At 46.0% G+C, this 17,759-nt stretch overlaps 2 protein-coding genes and 1 long non-coding RNA gene across 5 annotated transcripts in view; 2 read left to right on the forward strand and 1 right to left on the reverse strand.

Annotated features, from left to right (window-relative positions):
* The first annotated feature begins 800 nt into the window (after positions 1-800).
* On the forward strand, positions 801-9,222 carry NPL (N-acetylneuraminate pyruvate lyase). 2 transcript variants are annotated; one of them, XM_038144531.1, is made up of 12 exons: positions 801-935; positions 1,121-1,189; positions 2,822-2,895; positions 3,250-3,337; positions 4,475-4,532; positions 4,613-4,688; positions 5,634-5,726; positions 6,033-6,181; positions 6,371-6,417; positions 7,187-7,271; positions 7,605-7,644; positions 8,547-8,718. In XM_038144531.1, the coding sequence occupies exons 2-12, from the start codon at positions 1,125-1,127 to the stop codon at positions 8,678-8,680; spliced, it is 909 nt and encodes a 302-aa protein (XP_038000459.1). In that variant the 5' UTR covers positions 801-935; positions 1,121-1,124; the 3' UTR covers positions 8,681-8,718. The 2 variants fall into 2 exon arrangements, with proteins under 2 accessions (XP_038000459.1, XP_038000458.1); XM_038144530.1 differs by lacking the exon at positions 8,547-8,718 and adding an exon at positions 8,737-9,222 and having other exon boundaries at positions 815-935.
* Positions 9,223-9,614: 392 nt separating this feature from the next.
* Positions 9,615-11,723, reverse strand: LOC119703977. The gene is made up of 3 exons (XR_005257808.1): positions 11,449-11,723; positions 11,285-11,362; positions 9,615-10,964 (listed from the first exon to the last, which is right to left on the reverse strand). It is a non-coding gene; the product is annotated as an uncharacterized LOC119703977 (long non-coding RNA).
* Positions 11,724-11,755: 32 nt separating this feature from the next.
* Positions 11,756-17,759, forward strand: part of DHX9 (DExH-box helicase 9) — a 28,219-nt gene continuing 22,215 nt past the window's right edge. For both annotated transcript variants that reach the window (XM_038144529.1, XM_038144526.1), the window contains exons 1-5: positions 11,756-11,979; positions 14,111-14,251; positions 15,333-15,447; positions 15,714-15,826; positions 16,185-16,330. In XM_038144529.1, the coding sequence (XP_038000457.1) occupies positions 11,869-11,979; positions 14,111-14,251; positions 15,333-15,447; positions 15,714-15,826; positions 16,185-16,330 (626 nt within the window). In that variant the 5' untranslated portion in view covers positions 11,756-11,868. The remainder of the gene's footprint in view (positions 11,980-14,110; positions 14,252-15,332; positions 15,448-15,713; positions 15,827-16,184; positions 16,331-17,759) is intronic.

Consider the following 17,759-nt stretch of genomic DNA (forward strand, 5'->3'; position numbering starts at 1 on the left):
ATGCTCGTAGTCTGCTGGTCAGATCTGCTGAGAGCAGATTTGAATCCTGGCCCAGCTGCAGTTCTGGTGGGATGGGGAGGATTGTGCTGTGCATGGCTGCCATGGAGCCCACACTCCACGATGGACACATCTGGCAAAACCACTTGTTGGGCTGCGTGCAAGGAGCAGGAAGCCTGAGCTCCGTTTGCCTTTCTCACACAGGGACATGGATCCATCTGTGTGTCCCAGAGCAGGGACACTGCACTGCTATTGGGAGTGCTTCCAGCACCTCAGCAGAGCTGTGAGGACATTGGGTGAGATATTTGGAGGAGCTTTCTCCGTGTGAGGGTTGGGAGGCCCTGGCACAGGTTGACCAGAGAAGCTGTGGCTGCCCCATCCCTGGAAGTGTCCAAGGCCAGGTTGGACAGGGCTTGGAGCAAGGTGGGATAGTGGAAAGTGTCCCTGCCCATGGCTGCCGGTGGCACTGGGTGATCTTTTAATGTCCCTTCCATCTCAAATCATTCCAAGATTTTGTTTGTCTCCACCCTTTTATTTATTAATACTTAAAGGTTCATTCCTTTATTTTGATCTTGAAGTTTGCGGATAATTACGGATAAAACAAACCAGCCTTATCTCTTGCACACAGCACGGGCAGCAGGAGCCCCCGCGGGCTCTGCTGAGGGGCCGGGGGGCTGCGGGGCAGGCAGAGGATGGGCTGGGCAAGGGCGGGCGGGTGGAGGTGGGCTGGACGGATGAGGAGGGCGTAGCTGGGCTGGTGGAGGTGGGCTGGACTGATGAGGAGGGCGTAGCTGGGCCGGGCGAGGGCGGGCTGCGCTGAGCGGGGCTGGCCGTGCGGCCGTCAGCTGCCGCCGCTGTCCCCGCCGCTGTCCCCGCCGCTGTGCCCGCCTCCTGGCCGCCTCCTGGCCGCCCGGCCGCGGCTGTGGCGGCTGGCCGAGGTGAGGGGGAGCCGGGGCAGAGCCCCCGCCGCCCGATGCTGGGGAAGGGCTCGGGCCGGTCCCCGCAGAGCCGCCCTCCTGCCCGGCGGGCTCGGCTGCGCTGCCCGCAGGGGTTTCACCCTTTCACAGCAGCGCTCGAACAGAGATGGTAATCCCGTTTATACCTTTTTTTTTTTCCCAAACAGCTCAATGGCACCCCGAAAGAAGCTAAAGGGACTTGTAGCTGCTACCATCACTCCAATGACTCCGGATGGGTGAGCTGTCAAAGTTGCACTGATTATTGTTTCCTTCCACCCCTATTTTCCTTCTTTCTTATTTGGAACTGATCTGCTTGCTTTCTTGCTTTCTTGCCTGTTGTTTTTTGGGTTTTTTTTTTTTTTTTAAATTTAAAAATCAATTTCTGATGGGATTGGGGAAACTTAAATTTGTCCCAGAGTGAGATTCCCCTGTCTCTGCTTCCTTCTGTTGCCAGCAAGTACTATGGCTCTGGGTTTGGAGAGTTTGGATCAGTCTCATATCTCCTTTTCTGTTGTTTTGTAGGTGCAAATGAAATCATAGTACAGTTACATGTGTAGAGCATTGCAGTGTTTTCACATTTGTTAAGGAAAATTACAGTCCTAGTTACAAAGAGCTCTCGAGAGCTAGAAAATAATTGTCAGAATCCAAAGGCCTTTTAGACTTCTCTCTATCTTAGCTAAGTCATGCATGCAGTCATGTGTGTATGAGTCCATGAAATTAGTCTAAACTTGAAGAAAATACTGCAAGGACAGCACCGTTTTGAAAATAACCTCAAACTGAAACTTGAAATTCAGCTTTCTTCAGAGCAGGCATGGCAAACAGAAGCCTCTTCACTGCAATTTGATGTTGCAAGACTGAGTTGCTTGGAGTCAGCAGAGAACCCTGAGCTCTCGTGGGGGATGTGTCAGAATCTGTACATGCTTTTGAGAGAGACAGTGGAGATTTGCTAGTACAGATCTCCAAAAGTGAACTTTACTTCAAGTGCTGAAAAACAAGGCTCCATCCCAGTCACGGAATTCATTGCATTGCAGTCACTGCTTTGATTCTTGCTTTAAAGGAAACCTATTTCTGATTCCTTTTTTTTTCTTTTTTTTTTAATTATGACTCAAATTTATTGCAACATGGTATTTAGAGAGTGACCTGAGCCCTCTGCCTGGACTGCATGGTCCTTGTCAGATATGTTTTGGGAAGGCATCTATGGAATTTTGAATGTTGTGTAAAATCTGTCGAGGCATCGGACTTGACTTCCTGACCATAGGTTTGGTCTGTATTTTTGACAAATGAAAACAACAGTGAAATATTATACACTGGTAAACAAAATAAGTTTGTCTTGCGTAGAAGATAACCCAAGAATTCTCTTTCCCCTCTTGCCGGGGAATTCTGTTGCTCTCCTCATCCTTTAATGAGAGAGAGGTCAAAGTCACATCCAGCGGATGCCGTTTCCCTCTCTGTATCCAGCAGTTGTAGCCATCCAGCAGTTTAACCATTTGCCAGCCCTTGCACAAATAACTTTGTGCTCTCAAGAGGACTCCTGTTTCCCTCAAAAGAGGAAGAGGTTTTAGTGTCTCCTGTTCTCTCACATCTCCCAAAAAAAGTTCTTTGCTGTGACAAGCCTGCAGCAATTCCCAATAAAAGTTTGGAACGGCGAACTACTTGTCACAAGGAAGAGAAACTGCAAGAGAGAATTCAAGGCTGAGCTGCTCCCTCAGATGTTAAACAGATGTCAAGGGTTTCTTACCTCTGGGTAATCTGTGTGTGTGCAAAATCAGGGCTTCAAAATACAAGGGGATTGTTTTGTTTCTTAATCACTAAGTTTAAAATAACTGTGGGTGGGGGCTTAATGGTTGCTGTGGTTCCTTTTATTGCAGAAAAATTAACCTCCCGGTGATTCGTCAGTACGTGGATTATCTGGTAAATGAGCAGAACGTGAAGAACGTTTTTGGTAAGTGACAGAAACTGTGTTACAGCCCTTTTACCTGGATGGGAATCCTGTGATAGCTTACCTAATAGGAGCTGTAGTGGGAGGGAATGTGGATGTGGCATCATCCTGGCCATTTATACTCACCATTGGAGAGACTGCAGGCATCTGGTCTTGCCCACACTCCATTTCTGTGGGGGATGAAATAAGGTGCCTTCATAAGGTGATGTTCCCAGAGATGAATAATGTTGTGTTGACAGAGGAGACTGATCTGAATGATTCTTCCCAACTCAAAAATGTTAGTTCTTGTCTTCAGTGAAACCGATGCGTGTAGGTGAGGCCTCAGCCAGTGTGTTGTGTTTTGTTTTGTTGAAACAGTGAATGGCACAACAGGAGAAGGCCTATCCCTTAGCATCCAGGAGAGGAAGCAGTTGGCAGAAGAATGGATGTGCCAGGGAAAAGACAAGTAAGTAACTAAGAGGAAAGGGGGATTCCAGATCTTATGTTATAATAATGCCTGATTGCAAAACAAAGTGTGCTGATACCTTTTTTTTTATTATTTTAATATTGTGTTTCTGGGCTTTGTTCCCCAGCTCCTTTATCACAGAAATGTGTTTTTGCCACTGCCAGTTAGCTGGTGTGTGTTCCTGCTGCTTAGAGAGCTTGTGAGAGTCCTTCTCTTGGGTACACTGAGAGGTGGGGGGATGAGAGAGGGCTTGGAAAAGAAGGGCTGTCCCCTTTGCCTCATCTTGAGAAGAAATGCAAATAAAGAGCATTTCTGAACCTTTTAAAGTATTACATTATTTGGTATGACTGAAGCTGAGGTGTGAAGTGCTTAACTGCTTCCCTAAAGGTACAAAATTAGTAACAGAAGAAAGAATTCAATCTGGATCTGCAGCTGTGTATCCAATTGCAGCTTCATTCTCCCTTTCTTGTACCAGTCACAGCCTTGTACCCCTCACTGCTGCCTTTCTCTTGGATGCTGGGTCAGAGGATGTGCAGAGGAGGAGGTGTTTTGGGGGAGAAGGATAATGAGGAGAATTAAACTAGGGTGAAGGATCATGGCCTTCAGATCCATAGCCCTTCTATCCATGTCTCCTATGGATATAAAGGAGAAAAACAGCAGTGGGGTTGATGGACTGCAGCATGGAGGATTCCCTCTGCAGGAGCAGACAAGCTGTCAAAGGTGCTGCTGCTGTGAGGTTGAACTCTTCTGGTAGGTTTGCAGAGAATTAGGTTTAGAAAGATAGTACTTTGATTTCCTTTACGCTTCCCAGCCTCCCCTTAAATCCTTGATGTCTTAATTTCAATTTCCTAATAAAATGAAAAGATTCATCCCTCCTGACAGCCTTGCAAGCACTACAGCAAGAAGTCCCATGTGATTCATGTTTACAAATGTGTTTTCTTTCTTCCACCAGCACTTGTCACTGTCAGCATTAATCCATGTTTCTGGTCATCAGGTCAATCCAGGCTCAAGGCTTTTTTTAGGTTCTTCTTCTGTGGCTGCCTGGGCTGAAGAAAGTAATTTTGGCAGCCTGGTAGTTCACCATCACTGAAACCTCCCCAAAATCTTCTGAATTAGTTTTTTTTTTGTTTTGTGCAGATTGGACCACGTGATCATTCATGTGGGAGCACTGAATCTGCCAGAGTGCCAAGAGCTGGTGTGTATATATTTTTCACTCTGTGTGTGATAAATAGAAGCAGATGTACCCTCAGATACTTTCCACTCTGTCTTTTATAGGCAAGACATGCAGCAGCCATAGGTGCTGATGGCATTGCTGTCATAGCCCCCTTCTTCTTCAAACCCACGAACAAAGGTGAGTAGATGTGACTGCTGAGGCCTTTTTATTGCCCTCTCAACATTAGTCATAGATAAAGGATGAATGTCATGTACTTTCTTTGGAAAATATTCTGATAATAATGTTTGCACAACTGTAATGGAAGAGCAAAACCTGCAAGAAGCATTTTTTAAAGAGGAGAGATAGCAGAATTGTCCAAGTAAGAAGGATGTCTTTTGGGATGTATTTTATTAGCCTTTTGTAAGAAGAAGAATTGCTTTTGGAAAGAATGGTCTAGTTAACTAGTCTGTGTTCTGAATGGATAGTCTGGTGTTCATGCTTGATCTGGGCCACACTAGGAAGCAGCTGGTTCCATGGTGACCCTTGCTAGGCACTGACCAAGTTGAGCAACTGCTGATACACAGGTGTGGCTCTTGTTACTGAGGTGATCAGGTTTGGCTCTGTCTGTCTAAGGTTACCTCAAAACTTGCAAACTTAGTATTTTGTCCTTAAAATCCTGACAATAACATAAAAGAACCACATGAAGTAGAGGGTTGTAAAAGAAATATTAAAAGTTGTCTGAATGAATTCTGAATGGAAACGTTCATATGAAAGCACCATACCCCAGGGAGGTGAACGTGAACTTGATCCCTCATCCGTTGTTGCACACAAGTGATCCTGCTGAGGCCACTTGGCACACGGGTCTGGCACATGTGAGAGCATGCCTGAGTTACACCTGTAACAGAATGAGCAGGAGCTGCTGAAACTGGTTTGGTTTAAAAGAAGTACTGTCTTTGCCTTTTTAAGGTCCTCGTCTGATTTATGTCACATTTAATGTTTTATGACATGTGAAGGGTTTTGTATGACTTGCTGTGTGTGTGCACAAGCTGAGGCCCCTCCACAGCCCCTGTGCTGTGAATCTGAACTGTGCCTCCCTATGGATGGTCTCCTGCTCTTACGGGATGCCTGCTGGTTTCCTTCTAGATGAGCTGGTTGCTTTCTTGCAGAAGGTTGCATCTGAAGCCCCTGAGGTGCCATTTTATTACTATCACATTCCTCCTCTGACGGGTGTGAAGAGTAAGTACAGAGTACAGATCTTTGTTGATTTGCCCTGGAAAGCAGGTTATATGGTGTTTCTGAAAGCATGGATATATATTTAATCTTAAATGTGTTGTTGCTGGTTCATTCCTAAACTTTTTTGGATCTGGTAAAAGATTCTTACTCTTTGTTGTCTTACTCGTTGTTTTAGAGCTGTACAGTTTACTGGGCTTAGGCTGAAAGTGAACAACTTGTAAAATATGAAGTCTTTCTCTTGGGGACAAGGCAGGGAACTGTCTCAGAACAGGCCTGTGTTCCCTCATATGAGATTCCTGTTCTGCACAGTTCGTGTGGAAGAGTTGCTGGATGGGATAAAAGCACAGATCCCCACCTTCCAGGGTGTGAAGTTCAGTGACACGGACCTCTTGGACCTGGCACAGTGCATACACAAGAATGAAGCAGGGGAGTTTGAATTTCTTTATGGGGTGGATGAGGTAAGAAGCTTCTCTCAAAAGTAATTTCTTCTAGGGTACTCTCTTGCTTCAGCCTTGGGGAAGAAGTAACCCTGGACACTCAGTGCAAGGCAGTTTTGCTGCTCCCTCCCACCACCCCCTTTTTCCTTTATTTTATTAAATGAAGTAATTTTTTTTTTACTTTTTTTTTCTCCCTCCACCCCAAACTAGCAACTGTTGGGTGCACTGACACTAGGGGCAAATGGAGCAGTTGGAAGGTCAGTATGTCTTGGACTCCTTCCCCTCACACATGCACTGTGCTGTTTTACCTCCCACTATCTGCATAGTATTTCCCTGACTGTCTTCAGCCACAGCAATGGAGGATTTTGCAGGGTATGGATGTACAGAGGCAAACAGACTCACAATCTAACCTCAGTCCGAGTGATGGGACAGTCAAATAACCCAGGATCTCAGATTATGTTCCTTTGGGTGATCATTGCTGTGGTTTCTAAGCTGACCCAAAGGTTTCAATGTACTCTTTATCCTCATGGCAACTTTTGAAGTAGGTAATACTTCTATCTGCATTGGGTAAGGGACCAAATCCCAAAGAGGTTAAAACTGTTAGTTCACATGAGCAGTCTGTGAGGAAAAGGGCTGTGCTGAGTTTGATTTCTAATTTATCCTCTGCCCCTCATATCAGGCTGAGATGATTACTGTGTGATACCTGTGTTCCCATCTAGGAAATCCATTAAATAAACAAGCAACTGGAAAATTAAGTGATTGACTTTCCTTATTGCCCGATGATTTATTTTAGTTTTGGAAAGCAGTTCCATTTGTAAAGAACTGGGAAGAAAAAATCGGCTCTCTTAATTCTTCCATGGAGCTTGGCATACTTCAGATGCTTGACATTAGACTGCACCCCACATAAATTCCACTAATTTCTCTCATAATAATGACAATGTCAACAGCAAAAGCCTGTGGTTACTTCTTTTGTTAAGTTCCTTCTTTGCATTTACCAATTCTATTTTTGGTTTGGTTTTTTGACAGTACATACAACTATTTGGGCCGACAAACCAATCTGATGTTGCAAGCCTTTGCAAAGCCAGACTTTGCCTTGGCACAGCAGTATCAGGTACAGCATCTTCCCAGGCCTCCCTGGGAGCAACCTTCTTTCTCTTTGAGCTTTGCTGTGGCTGCTCTCCATGTGGTTCTCTCATCCACACTGAGGCAGCTTTAGCAAAGAAAAATTCTTTCATCTCTGACCCCTCTTTTTGTTATTCATCCCTCCTCACTTTTTCGACCATTCCTCACTACCTTTTAACCAAGACCTTTTAACCAGTTACCCTTCAACTCTAATCTCATCCGTGCAAGTGAGCAATGACATAAGATATAAATGTAGTAGCTTTAGATGCTTTTACACCTTCAAATTTGAGGGTGTTAATAAATTACTGTTGGTCTTTTCTAGTTTCTCACTGGGGAATTTCTCAACTTTGTCATCAAACTGGGTAAGTAAACTGGGAAAACACTGCCTGTTTCCCTCACTATGTCTAAAAGTGCAAACTTTCTGCTTCTCAAACTCTCATGTTGCTGTACTCTTAGAACTTCCTTCCTGAAAGATTTTGCAGTGAAAAACTGTTGCATCTGCTGTTTCCCAACTTAGTAGCAGTAGGGACCGCAACAAAGGGAGCTGACCAAGCATCCCTGACAGATTCCACTCTCCCTTCCTTCCTCCTGCTGTGAAATCTCAGAGGTTTAAAGCTGTGACTCTGTGGTTTACCCTTCTTCTTATCCTGACTCTTTCTGTGGGTTGATTTTTTTGTTAGGTTTTTTTTCCTTCCGTCTCCAAAAGCTCATGTCCAGCTTTATTTCTACAGTAATTTTTCTGAAATGCTGGTGCCCAAGTAGAAGGATAGCTCTCATATACTTATCTCTCCTGCCTTGCTGTAATTAAACAGGAATTTTGTTGAAGGCTGCACAAGGCCAAAACATTTAAACATTGAATGATTTCTAGAAACAATATCAAGTTAAAATATAAAAAGCAATTAAAACCAACAGAGTGGTCTAGGGAGACTGAAACAGACAGGAAATGTTTACATTAAATTATATCAGACATTTAATGAAGAGACCTGTTTACTGTGGGTTTCCTGTACATATGCAAGCCCTGATGATCTCACCAAGCTTTAGAGCGTGATTGTACTTCTTGGGTTCAAAGCCAGAGGAATTGCATTATTTTTTAGCCTTATAGATGAAGAGGCAAACACTAAATATCCAAAGGTACATAAAAAGTCGTGAGCTATGGACAGAGAGCAGGATGTTGCTACTCCCAAGGCTTGGCTCTGTGTGAGTCTGCGCTGGGGGATGCTTACATATGAATAAATGTACTAAGTGGGTGTAATTTTTACTGCAGTGTCGTTCCTGTCTGCAAGCACAGTCACCTCTTTTCAATTACCCTGTTCTCACTTCCAAGAAGTGCTCGAAGCCTGGTTGGTACTGGATTACACAGAAAATCCGTACTGCTGCTTTTTTGGACACCTGTATTGAGGCTGCTTTAAGGAACATGGTCTGCAAATGCCCTGATTTTGCTTTTGTCTGCCCAGGTTTTGGTGTTGCACAGACTAAAGCTGTAATGACTTCTGTTTCTGGCATTCCCATGGGACCTCCACGGCTTCCGCTTGTTGCTGCCTCCAGTGAGTTCATCGTCAAGGCCAAAGCCAAGCTGGACAGCATTGTGTGGCCTAATGGTGACTGATCATGGAGGCATGGAATCATTACATTGAGAAAGACCTCTTGGATCATCAGGTCCAACCATTAACCTGACACTCCTGAGTCCACCACTAAGCCACATCTTCAAGTGCCACGTGTATGATGTTGTTCACTTCCATGTCGATCGGGAGGTTCTTTCCTGGGATTCTCTGCCATGTGACACATCCCCCACGTGATGGGCAGGATTTCTTTCAGGGAACTGGCAATGTGCCCAAGCCCCTTCCTGTTAGGGCTGGCTTTGCTGGGGCACATGTGGCCTGACATTTTACACTGCTCCCCTGGAGCTCTGCACATTCCAGGACTGACTGGGATTGTTTAATAAAAAAATAGCAAAATTTTCCCAGTTGAAGAAGAGGGCTGATGACTTTTGCCTAGAAAGGAGGAAGATCTGTCTCTGCCCCCTCTCAGCTGGATGGTGTTTTGTCCTCTCCATGAGGACACCACACTGTGTGTTTAAACAACAGTATGACACCATCAGGTTGCTCAGGCTGCTATCTGTTCATCAGTCACTGGGACATTGTCTGTGCATGTAAAATCTTGCTTCTGTCTGATCCCTGTGTTTATACACCTTAATGCAAAATTAAAAAAAGAAGTCCCTTTTGTGACAACAAGTTTTGGATCACTATTAAGCAGGTATTTCTCCCATTTTTTTTCTTCCTTAGGACAGAAATAAAGCCACAAATGAGCTGTGCACCTCCATGTGGCAGTGCAGAATGCTGTCATGCAGGTTAGGAAGGCATAGAATTATAGAAACCTAGAATGGTTTGGGATAGAAGGGACCTTAAAATCATCCCATTCCATCTCTTGCCATGGGCAGGGACACCTTGACTATCCCAGGTTGCTCCAAGCCCTGTCCAACCTGTTCTTGGACACTTCAGGGATGGGACAGCCAGAACTTCTCTGGGAAACCTGTGCCAGGGCCTTCCCACACTCACAGGGAAGAACTCCTTCCTAATATTCCATCTGACTCTGCCCCCTGGCAGTGGGAAGCTGTTCCCCCTTGTCCTGGCATGTCAGACCTTGTCCCAATTCCCTCTCCAGCTCTCTCGGAGCCCCTTTAGGCACTGGAAGGGGGTCTGAGGTCTCACCTGAGCTTCCTTTTCTCCAAGCTGAGCACCCCCAGCTCTTCCAGCCTTGTCTCCAGAATAGAGGGGCCCCAGCCCTTGGAGCATCCTCAAGGCCTTCTCTGGACTCGCTGCTGAAAGGGTTAAAAGCACTGTGTCTAGGCATACTGGGGCAAGAATAAGATACATCGCAATCAGTATAGAAGCTAGCAAATATTAAACCACAAGCTAAAGACACAGGATGAAAATTGGCAAGAAATAGGGACCAAAACTTACTAAAACCAGTGAGGAATCGCTGAAACAGCTAAGAAGAGACTGCCCAGGCCTGGAGGAGAAAGGTGAAAGGACACGGCGAGGAAGACCTCCAGCCTTCATCAGAGGAGCACCGAGGGGGACGCAGAGCCTTCCTCAGCGCGGCCACCAGGGTGCACTGGGCCTGCGCCTATGCGAGTGCTTGTGAGGCTAAGAAATAGTTTGCATAACCACACCTTTCCTAAGGAAAACAGTGAATATGCATGGCTTATAACCGTATATTTTAATTTGCTATGCGCCTGGGTATGCGGCACGCTGAGTAAAGCAAATACCCACGGTTTGGACTTGGGCTCGGAAGTGTCTCTTGGCCCGGTTTGGGGCGATTCGGAAGCTCCTGATGTTGGAGGCCACAGAGCTGGAGGCTGCTCTGCAGGTGGGGTCTCACCAGCGCAAATCACCTGATGTCACCTGAAAGGTGCATTTTGTTGTGTCCTGGGCTGAACCTCTTGCTGGCTGGTGATGCCTGTGGCTGAAATACAAGGGGTCCCATGCCCTGCTCCTCATGAAAACAATGATTGCAGGGTGGCTGGAAGGAGGGAAGAGAGATCCAGGATGTACTGGGGCACTTGAGTGGTTTTGCCACAACCAGTGGCACCACGGATGACAACAACAGAATTGTGATGGATTGCGTCCAGAATTTCACTTTCAAAATTCTTCACAGGTAAAGCCTCCCTCTCTTCTTGGATCTGGAAAAAAAGTGTCCAGGACACTTCCAAAATCTCCAAAACTCAGCCTCTTCTGCTCCACATCTATATTTTGCCTCACTCTTCCACACTTTTCCCTTACCCAAAGGAAAAACTGCCAAAGAACAGGCCATAGTTTGTACTTTTTCCTGGCACAGCACACCTCACCCCCACATTCACCGCGGTGGAACATCCAGCACTCCTGAAAACGTGCTGTGTATTTGTGCTGAAGCCCAGCCTTTTACACTTGGTGTTACGTTCAAGCCCTGCTGGAAAATGCAGAGCCCGGCGCGAGGATGACAGGGGACAGGAGGCACACTTACCCTCTGTAATTCCTGATCCTGCTCCAGACGGTACATGAAATCACTTCTCAGATCCGCGCTGATTTGCTCCGGAGTCAGCTGCAAGTGCAAGACATCGTTTGGAGGCTTTTTGACCCCTCTTCTTACCTGCATCCTAACTTCAGGAACAGATCAGTCACACCAACCTTGTGATCCCAAATATCCCTAAAGCATTGTCTCCTGCATAACTCCCTGAAACCACTTATGCCTCTGAGCTGTTTTATTTCACTATTCCAGTGTATCAAACATTCATCTCCTGAGAAGTCTCTCAGAAAGACCGAGAGCACTGAAAAAGAACAATTGTTTAAACCGAAACACTTGGACCACTTGAGAAACACACTCCGTTCAGCGGCAAGCCGAGCAGGAGGCGGTGCAGCCAGGAGCCCGGTGGAGGGGCGCTGGCGGGCGGGCTCGGGGGCCGCGCCATGCTCCTCCCGGCTCCTCCCGGCTGCTCCCGGCTCCTCCCGGCCGCCGTCTGGCGCCGCGCAGGCGCTGCCGTGCCGAGCTGCCGCGGGCCCGGCGCCGGCTGGAGCGGGCGCCCGTGCCCCGATGCCCCCGGCCCGGCCATGGGGGACGTGAAGAACTTCCTGTACGCCTGGTGCGGCAGGAGGAGGGTGATGCCGGCCTACGAGATCCGCGCCGCCGGCGGCCGCGGCCGGCAGACCTTCCTCTGCGAGGTGCGGGCCTGCCCCGCCGGGGGAGCGGGCTGGCCGTCCTGAGGGGGCGGCAGCTGTGAGGGGCGCTTAGGGCAGTGCCGGGCACGCAGAGGGGGACTGGCGGTCTCCAGGGCCTGGGCGGGCTCTGGGCGTTTGGCCGGGGCTGTGTCGGGGCTCTGGGGCCCTGCCGGGCGCCTGAGGATGGCGCTGGGGGTTGGAGGCTGCGGCGGGAGCCCGGGCTCTGCCAGGGGGAACTTGGACCGTGCCCCGAGCAAGGGTTCGCCTCCGAGAGGGGCCGGGAGCTCTGCCAGGGGGTCTGGGGACCCTGCCAAAGGGAATGTGGGGCCCTGCCGGGGCTCTGAGGTCCGTCACGGAGTCTGGGCTTTGCCAGCGGTCTCGGGCTGATGCCGAGGACCGTGCCGGGCCGGACCCGGGGCTGTGCCCCAGGGAACGTGGGATCAGTGCCGGGGTCTGCGAGCAGGGCTGGCGGCTCGGTCAGAGGGAACCTTGGGCCCTGCTGGGGGTGCTGCCGGCGTCTGGGCTCTGCTGAAGGAGCCTGGGGTCAGCACCGGGGTCTGGGCCCTGCCTGGCCTGGGTAGGGCACTGGATAGGGCACTGGGTAGGGCCTGGGTAGGGCACTGGAAGCCGAGGGCTTGGAGAGGACTGGGGCCCCTTCAGCCAGAGTGTCCTGGCTGAGTGTGCACTGAGGTGTGAAAGGAGGGAAAAGAGGGAAAAATCCCGAATGATGTTCTTACAGGAAAAACAGATTGGTTTATTTAAGGGTGGTCTGTGTCTCTGCACTGTGTGTGACCCTTCTTGCATTTAAAATAGTTGGTGAGAGGTATTGTATGTCACCTTTGCCAAGAGCTTTGGTCTGCTCTTGAACTTGAAATGAAATGTATTAAAGAATTCTTATTGGAATGGTTGCTACTCTGCACTGCTCTAATGGTACTTTACTCCTGCCTCTAGATATTGGGGATGTGGGAGCTGTGAATTCAGGTTGGCTCTGACAGGTAGTTGGCACTAAGTGTGAGGCCATATGTAGAACATCATGACTGATGCCATGGATTTGCACTAAACACCTGAAATTTGTCATTTTACCCTTCCCTCCCCTATTTATCTTCTGTTTGTCAGTAAGAAAACAAAGAAACACAGTGGCATTAAAGCAATTTTCAAGGTATTATAACTGGTTAAGCAATACTCAGATGGAATGGTTGTATGAATACATATATTCTCAGAATCATGGAATGGTTTGGATTGGAAGGGACCTTAAAGCTCATCCAGCCCCACCTCCTGCCATGGGCAGATACTTTCCACTATCCCAGGGTGCTCCAAGCCCCATCCAACCTGGCCTTGAGCAATTCCAGGGATAGGGCAGCCGGAGTTTCTCTGAGCAACCTGTGCCAGGGCCTCACCAATCTCTCAGTGATTAATTTCTTCCTAATATTCCATCTAACCCTGCCCTCTATCGGTGTGAAGCTGTTCCCCCTTGTTCTGTCACTCCATCCTTTTTGCAAAAAGTCACACTGTACATATTGTGCATTATACAATAGATCAGTATTGTACTGGGTTTGATATGTTGGTGCCCCATGTTTATCCATGGAAGCTTAACAAGTGAAAGGATCAGTCTCACTGAAACATCTCTTGCTGATTTTTGCAGGTAGGATGGCTCTGAGTCTTGTATGGTTACTATGTGCTTGGAGGTACCATTGTCCAGGGTATAGAATTGCTGTTCTAAAGTAAAAATAAAAAAAAATCAGAAAGAAATCACATCTGTGTAGTTGGAATAACATGGAGCTATGGCTGAGTGGACACACGGTCACTCCTGTCCTTGCTGTCCAAGGGTTTGGGATTTAGGTTGAGGAAAGTGACCTTGTGCAGAGTGTGTTGGCAGAGTCCCTCCCTACACTGATTTTTCTTCTTCCACAAGGTTTTGGGAAGCCCTTGTGTTCTGAGAGCAGAAGTTCTCAGAATGTGAGGGTTTGCTTTTAAAAACTTAAAGAAATGTATGGTTATATAGAATGAAATGTAACAATAGTTAGTAATGCTATTTCTCCTGGACTTATCAGCAGCCAGGATTTGGTGTTCCTGTGGGTGTCGCTGGCCTCCGAGCCCCTTTCAGCTGCACATGACAGTGTGTTGTTCCTTGCAGGTCCGAGTGGAAGGCTTCAACTATGTTGGCATGGGCAACTCTACCAACAAGAAGGATGCACAGAGCAACGCTGCCCGAGACTTCATCAACTACTTAGTGCGGGTGAATGAAATGAAGAAGGATGAAATCCCTGCTTTTGGAGTAAGCTGCTCTTTCTCCTTACCAAAGACTACTCTGTCGTTGTGCTGCCATGCTCCCGGTTGTGTTTCATCCCTGGAGTTCAGTCTGGTGCCCCTGTGCAGTGATGGATGTGAGGAAGGCTGGGGCACATACAGAATATCATGGAATCATGGAATCATTTAGGTTGGAAAAGACCTTTGAGATTGTCAGGTCCAACTGAATGTTGTAGGATGATCTGGCAAATACAGCTGCATGTTGTATTTACCAGATCAAATGACGCAAAGCTGATGAGGCTGGAAAGAATTCAGAGTCCCTGTGAGGTGCAGCCTGGCTTTCAAAGTGCTGAGTACTCACACCTGACACTGTGAAGTCTTAGAGCCATGTTCTAATATATATATGTGTGTGTGTGTGTATACATACATACATATATATATATATATATATATATATATATATATATATATATATATATGTGTGTGTGTGTGTGTGTATATATATATATGTATAGAATCCTGTGTGCTTTAAAAATAACCAAAACCAAACCCAAGAACAATAATCAAAGATATATCAAACCAGACATTGAGAATCTGGCATTTTTCAACCATAATTGCTTCAGGTGTGTAACAAGATGGCTACTTTGTATGATGTTGTGTGAACACTCAGCAGTGACTATCACTTAAAGGCTGAGGAAGAGGAGGGTAACTGTTATTACACTAAATTTAGAGAAATAAATAAAGCATGAATTTATGTGTTGCCTGTTGAGAGGGAAGAATCTTTCTCTAGTGCTCCATTGAGGATAAATGAGTTTTCTGAGTGGAAGCAGCCTCCCTGCCTCATCAGCCTAGGTGGAACCCAGTGGGAACAGGACTGCTATTTTGGTTTTAATGTACCAATTAGTTTCTTGGCAGTTCCGTGTTAAAATATTCACCATTGTGTTACTATTGGGATTGCTTCTGAGTACTAACTATTGCATGTTTACTGGGGATAACTGTTGCATGATTTTGCCTGAGGTCTTTAAACTTCCTGAACAGTTTCTAGTTAAATAGTAAAATGACTTGTTCTGCACCCATGTGCTGAGGTTTTCCCTCATTCCCTTCCCTAGCCAGCAGCAGGTGATTACTCCACTGGAGGACAGGAAGCAGCAAGAGATGTCACTGGTTCCAGTTCAGCTGTGGGGGGACCTCTTCCTCCACATTTGCTTTTAAAAAGTGAAGTAGGTAAGACTGAAAACTGTAATTTCTGTGTATTTGAATGTATTTTGGCAGTGTTTTCTCCCCCAAATTGCATCACTCTGCAGACAGGACACAGAAGTCATAGTTTGAGGCAGAGGTGTGGATGACTGCATGAGATCTGAGGGACTGGTCATGGCCTGTCCAGGTGGCCAGGCAATGCCTCTCCATTGCTAAGAACATGTTTTGGGGAGTTATTTTATTTTATTTTATTTTATTTTATTTTATTTTATTTTATTTTTTCTGTGTGGTAGGCAATGGACCAGGTGCAGCACCTGGAAACTGTGGCAGTCATGGAGCTCAATGGGATCGGGGTGCAAATTTGCAAGATTATTATTCCAGAAAAGAGGAGCAAGAAGTGCAGGAGGTAAGTCATGCAGAGGAATTCTCCTTTAGCTCTTAAATAGCTATCTTTCATCCCCCTTAATTTGTTATTTGCATTTATAATCAAGGTTGCAGTTTTCTTTTGATATTTTACTGTTAGTTTAAGCTGCAGATTTAAAGCTGCTGGACTTTTAATGAAGTTAATTTGTTTAAGCTAGGGACAAATAAATCACTCTGGATAGTCTGAACATCCAGGACTTTGTATAGAGATTTTATTCTGAAAATAAAGAATTACTGAGGACTTTTTTAGCTTTTTCTTTGATGTCTGAATTATTTTATAGCATACAGGTGAATTACCTAATCTTTAAACTGGTAAACGATACTCTTCTTTTCCATACTAGACCTCAGAGTCTGAAGTGGACTTAAATGCAGATCTTCACGGGGGTTGGACCTTGGAAAATGCCAAGGCACGTCTGAACCAGTTTTTCCAAAAGGAGAAGATCCAGGAAGAATATAAATATACTGAAATGGGGCCTGATCACAACAGGTTTGGTAGTTTTAGTCACTGTCTGTGTGTCAAGGGTTCAAACTATTTTTAACAGTGGTTGTTCGCACTTCCTGCCATGCTCCATAGAGCCGTAGTGTTCTTTGCCAGGACCAACAGCATCCCTAAATATTGCTATGGGGGTGAGGAGCCTCAGTGCAGGGATCTGAGGGACTGAAGAAATTCCCAAGAAATTCTGGATATGCAGCTTTTAAACTGATTTTTGTCCTCTAGTCAGCTGCTGGGGTGTCAGTTTCTGTGAAAAGAGAGCTCAGCTGCTTGTGGTAATTGTTCTGTAAGTGTTGTTGCCTTTGTGCATTTTAAGTAAATATTAAATCTGCTTATGTAGCAATGTACTTTAAGGACATTTTATTTATATTTTTATTTATATACATTATTATAATACATATTTATTATAATTAACTTTTTTGGCAATAGAATCTTCTTTTGAAAAAAGCAGTTTGGTAGAATCATCCCAAAGGAGTTCTGAGAGTCTTAAGTTTCAGTTAAGACCAGCTGGATATTACTCTTTTTTGACTTTTAGCTGTTCCACCAGAGAATTTGCATGTGCTTCTCCCAAGTGAAAGTAGTTCATAACAGACTGTGCATAAAGAATTGATGGTTTTTATTATTTTATCCCTATTAGGAACAGTCTTTACAAATCATCCAGACGTTAGGACATTGTATTATTTCTGTGAAATATAATGTTTTGTGGCTGGAAACAATGGTATGCTGCTGCTGCTGGATTCTCCTTATTGGGTTTGGGGTTGGGCTTTTTTGCATGATATAAACTTGTGTTCTGTAAGAGTTATATTTTTAGAAAGACAGGAGAATTTTCCTATTACAGCCTTTTCAAGAGAGTCTTACGTGCTGGACTTAGGGTATTCTTTTGTTAATGAGTCTTCCAATCATTTGGAACATCTAAAAGATGTCTATTGGTACAGAAATTTGTAAATTCTCATTTAAAACCTGTCTGCAAGTCACTTCATCTCAATTCATGTGTCTCAGGCAAGGCCATTTCATTCACTTAAGTGACATAAAAAGTTAGTTTGTACAGTACTAGGAATTTAAATTATGCTTGTTGCAGGTGTAGCTTCTGAACATTTCTTCTGTCTTGTAGCGTGGGCACACAGTTTGTGGCATTTGGGAGTGGGGCTGGGCCCAGCCTCATCCCCAGTGGGCACAGCTGTGCAGGGCAGGTGAGCAGCACTGACAGCAATGAGCCATGGAGTGCCCAGGGGCACTGAGCAACCACCAAAGGGAGCAGAGGGCACACAGCTGCAGTGCATGGACACGAGGGGGATGAAAGGTTGGGCTGAAGAAGAAGGGCAGAGCCTTGCAGCCTTCTGAAGTGCCACGGTGTTACTCTGTATGAGGGAATGCTTAAAGCTTTCTGAAACTGTATGATGATACTCTGTATCATGGCCCTCTC

This window comes from Motacilla alba, chromosome 8, assembly GCF_015832195.1.
Source record: "Motacilla alba alba isolate MOTALB_02 chromosome 8, Motacilla_alba_V1.0_pri, whole genome shotgun sequence".
Classification (NCBI taxonomy): Eukaryota; Metazoa; Chordata; class Aves; order Passeriformes; family Motacillidae; genus Motacilla; species Motacilla alba.

Excerpts from the sequence above, each read along its gene's own strand:
- NPL (XM_038144530.1), top strand. The coding sequence starts at position 1,125 with ATGGCACCCCGAAAGAAGCTAAAGGGACTTGTAGCTGCTACCATCACT. Across the intron at positions 5,727-6,032 it reads TCCTCTGACGGGTGTGAAGA|TTCGTGTGGAAGAGTTGCTG; the intron begins GTAAGTACAGAG and ends TGTTCTGCACAG. Across the intron at positions 6,182-6,370 it reads TTCTTTATGGGGTGGATGAG|CAACTGTTGGGTGCACTGAC; the intron begins GTAAGAAGCTTC and ends ACCCCAAACTAG.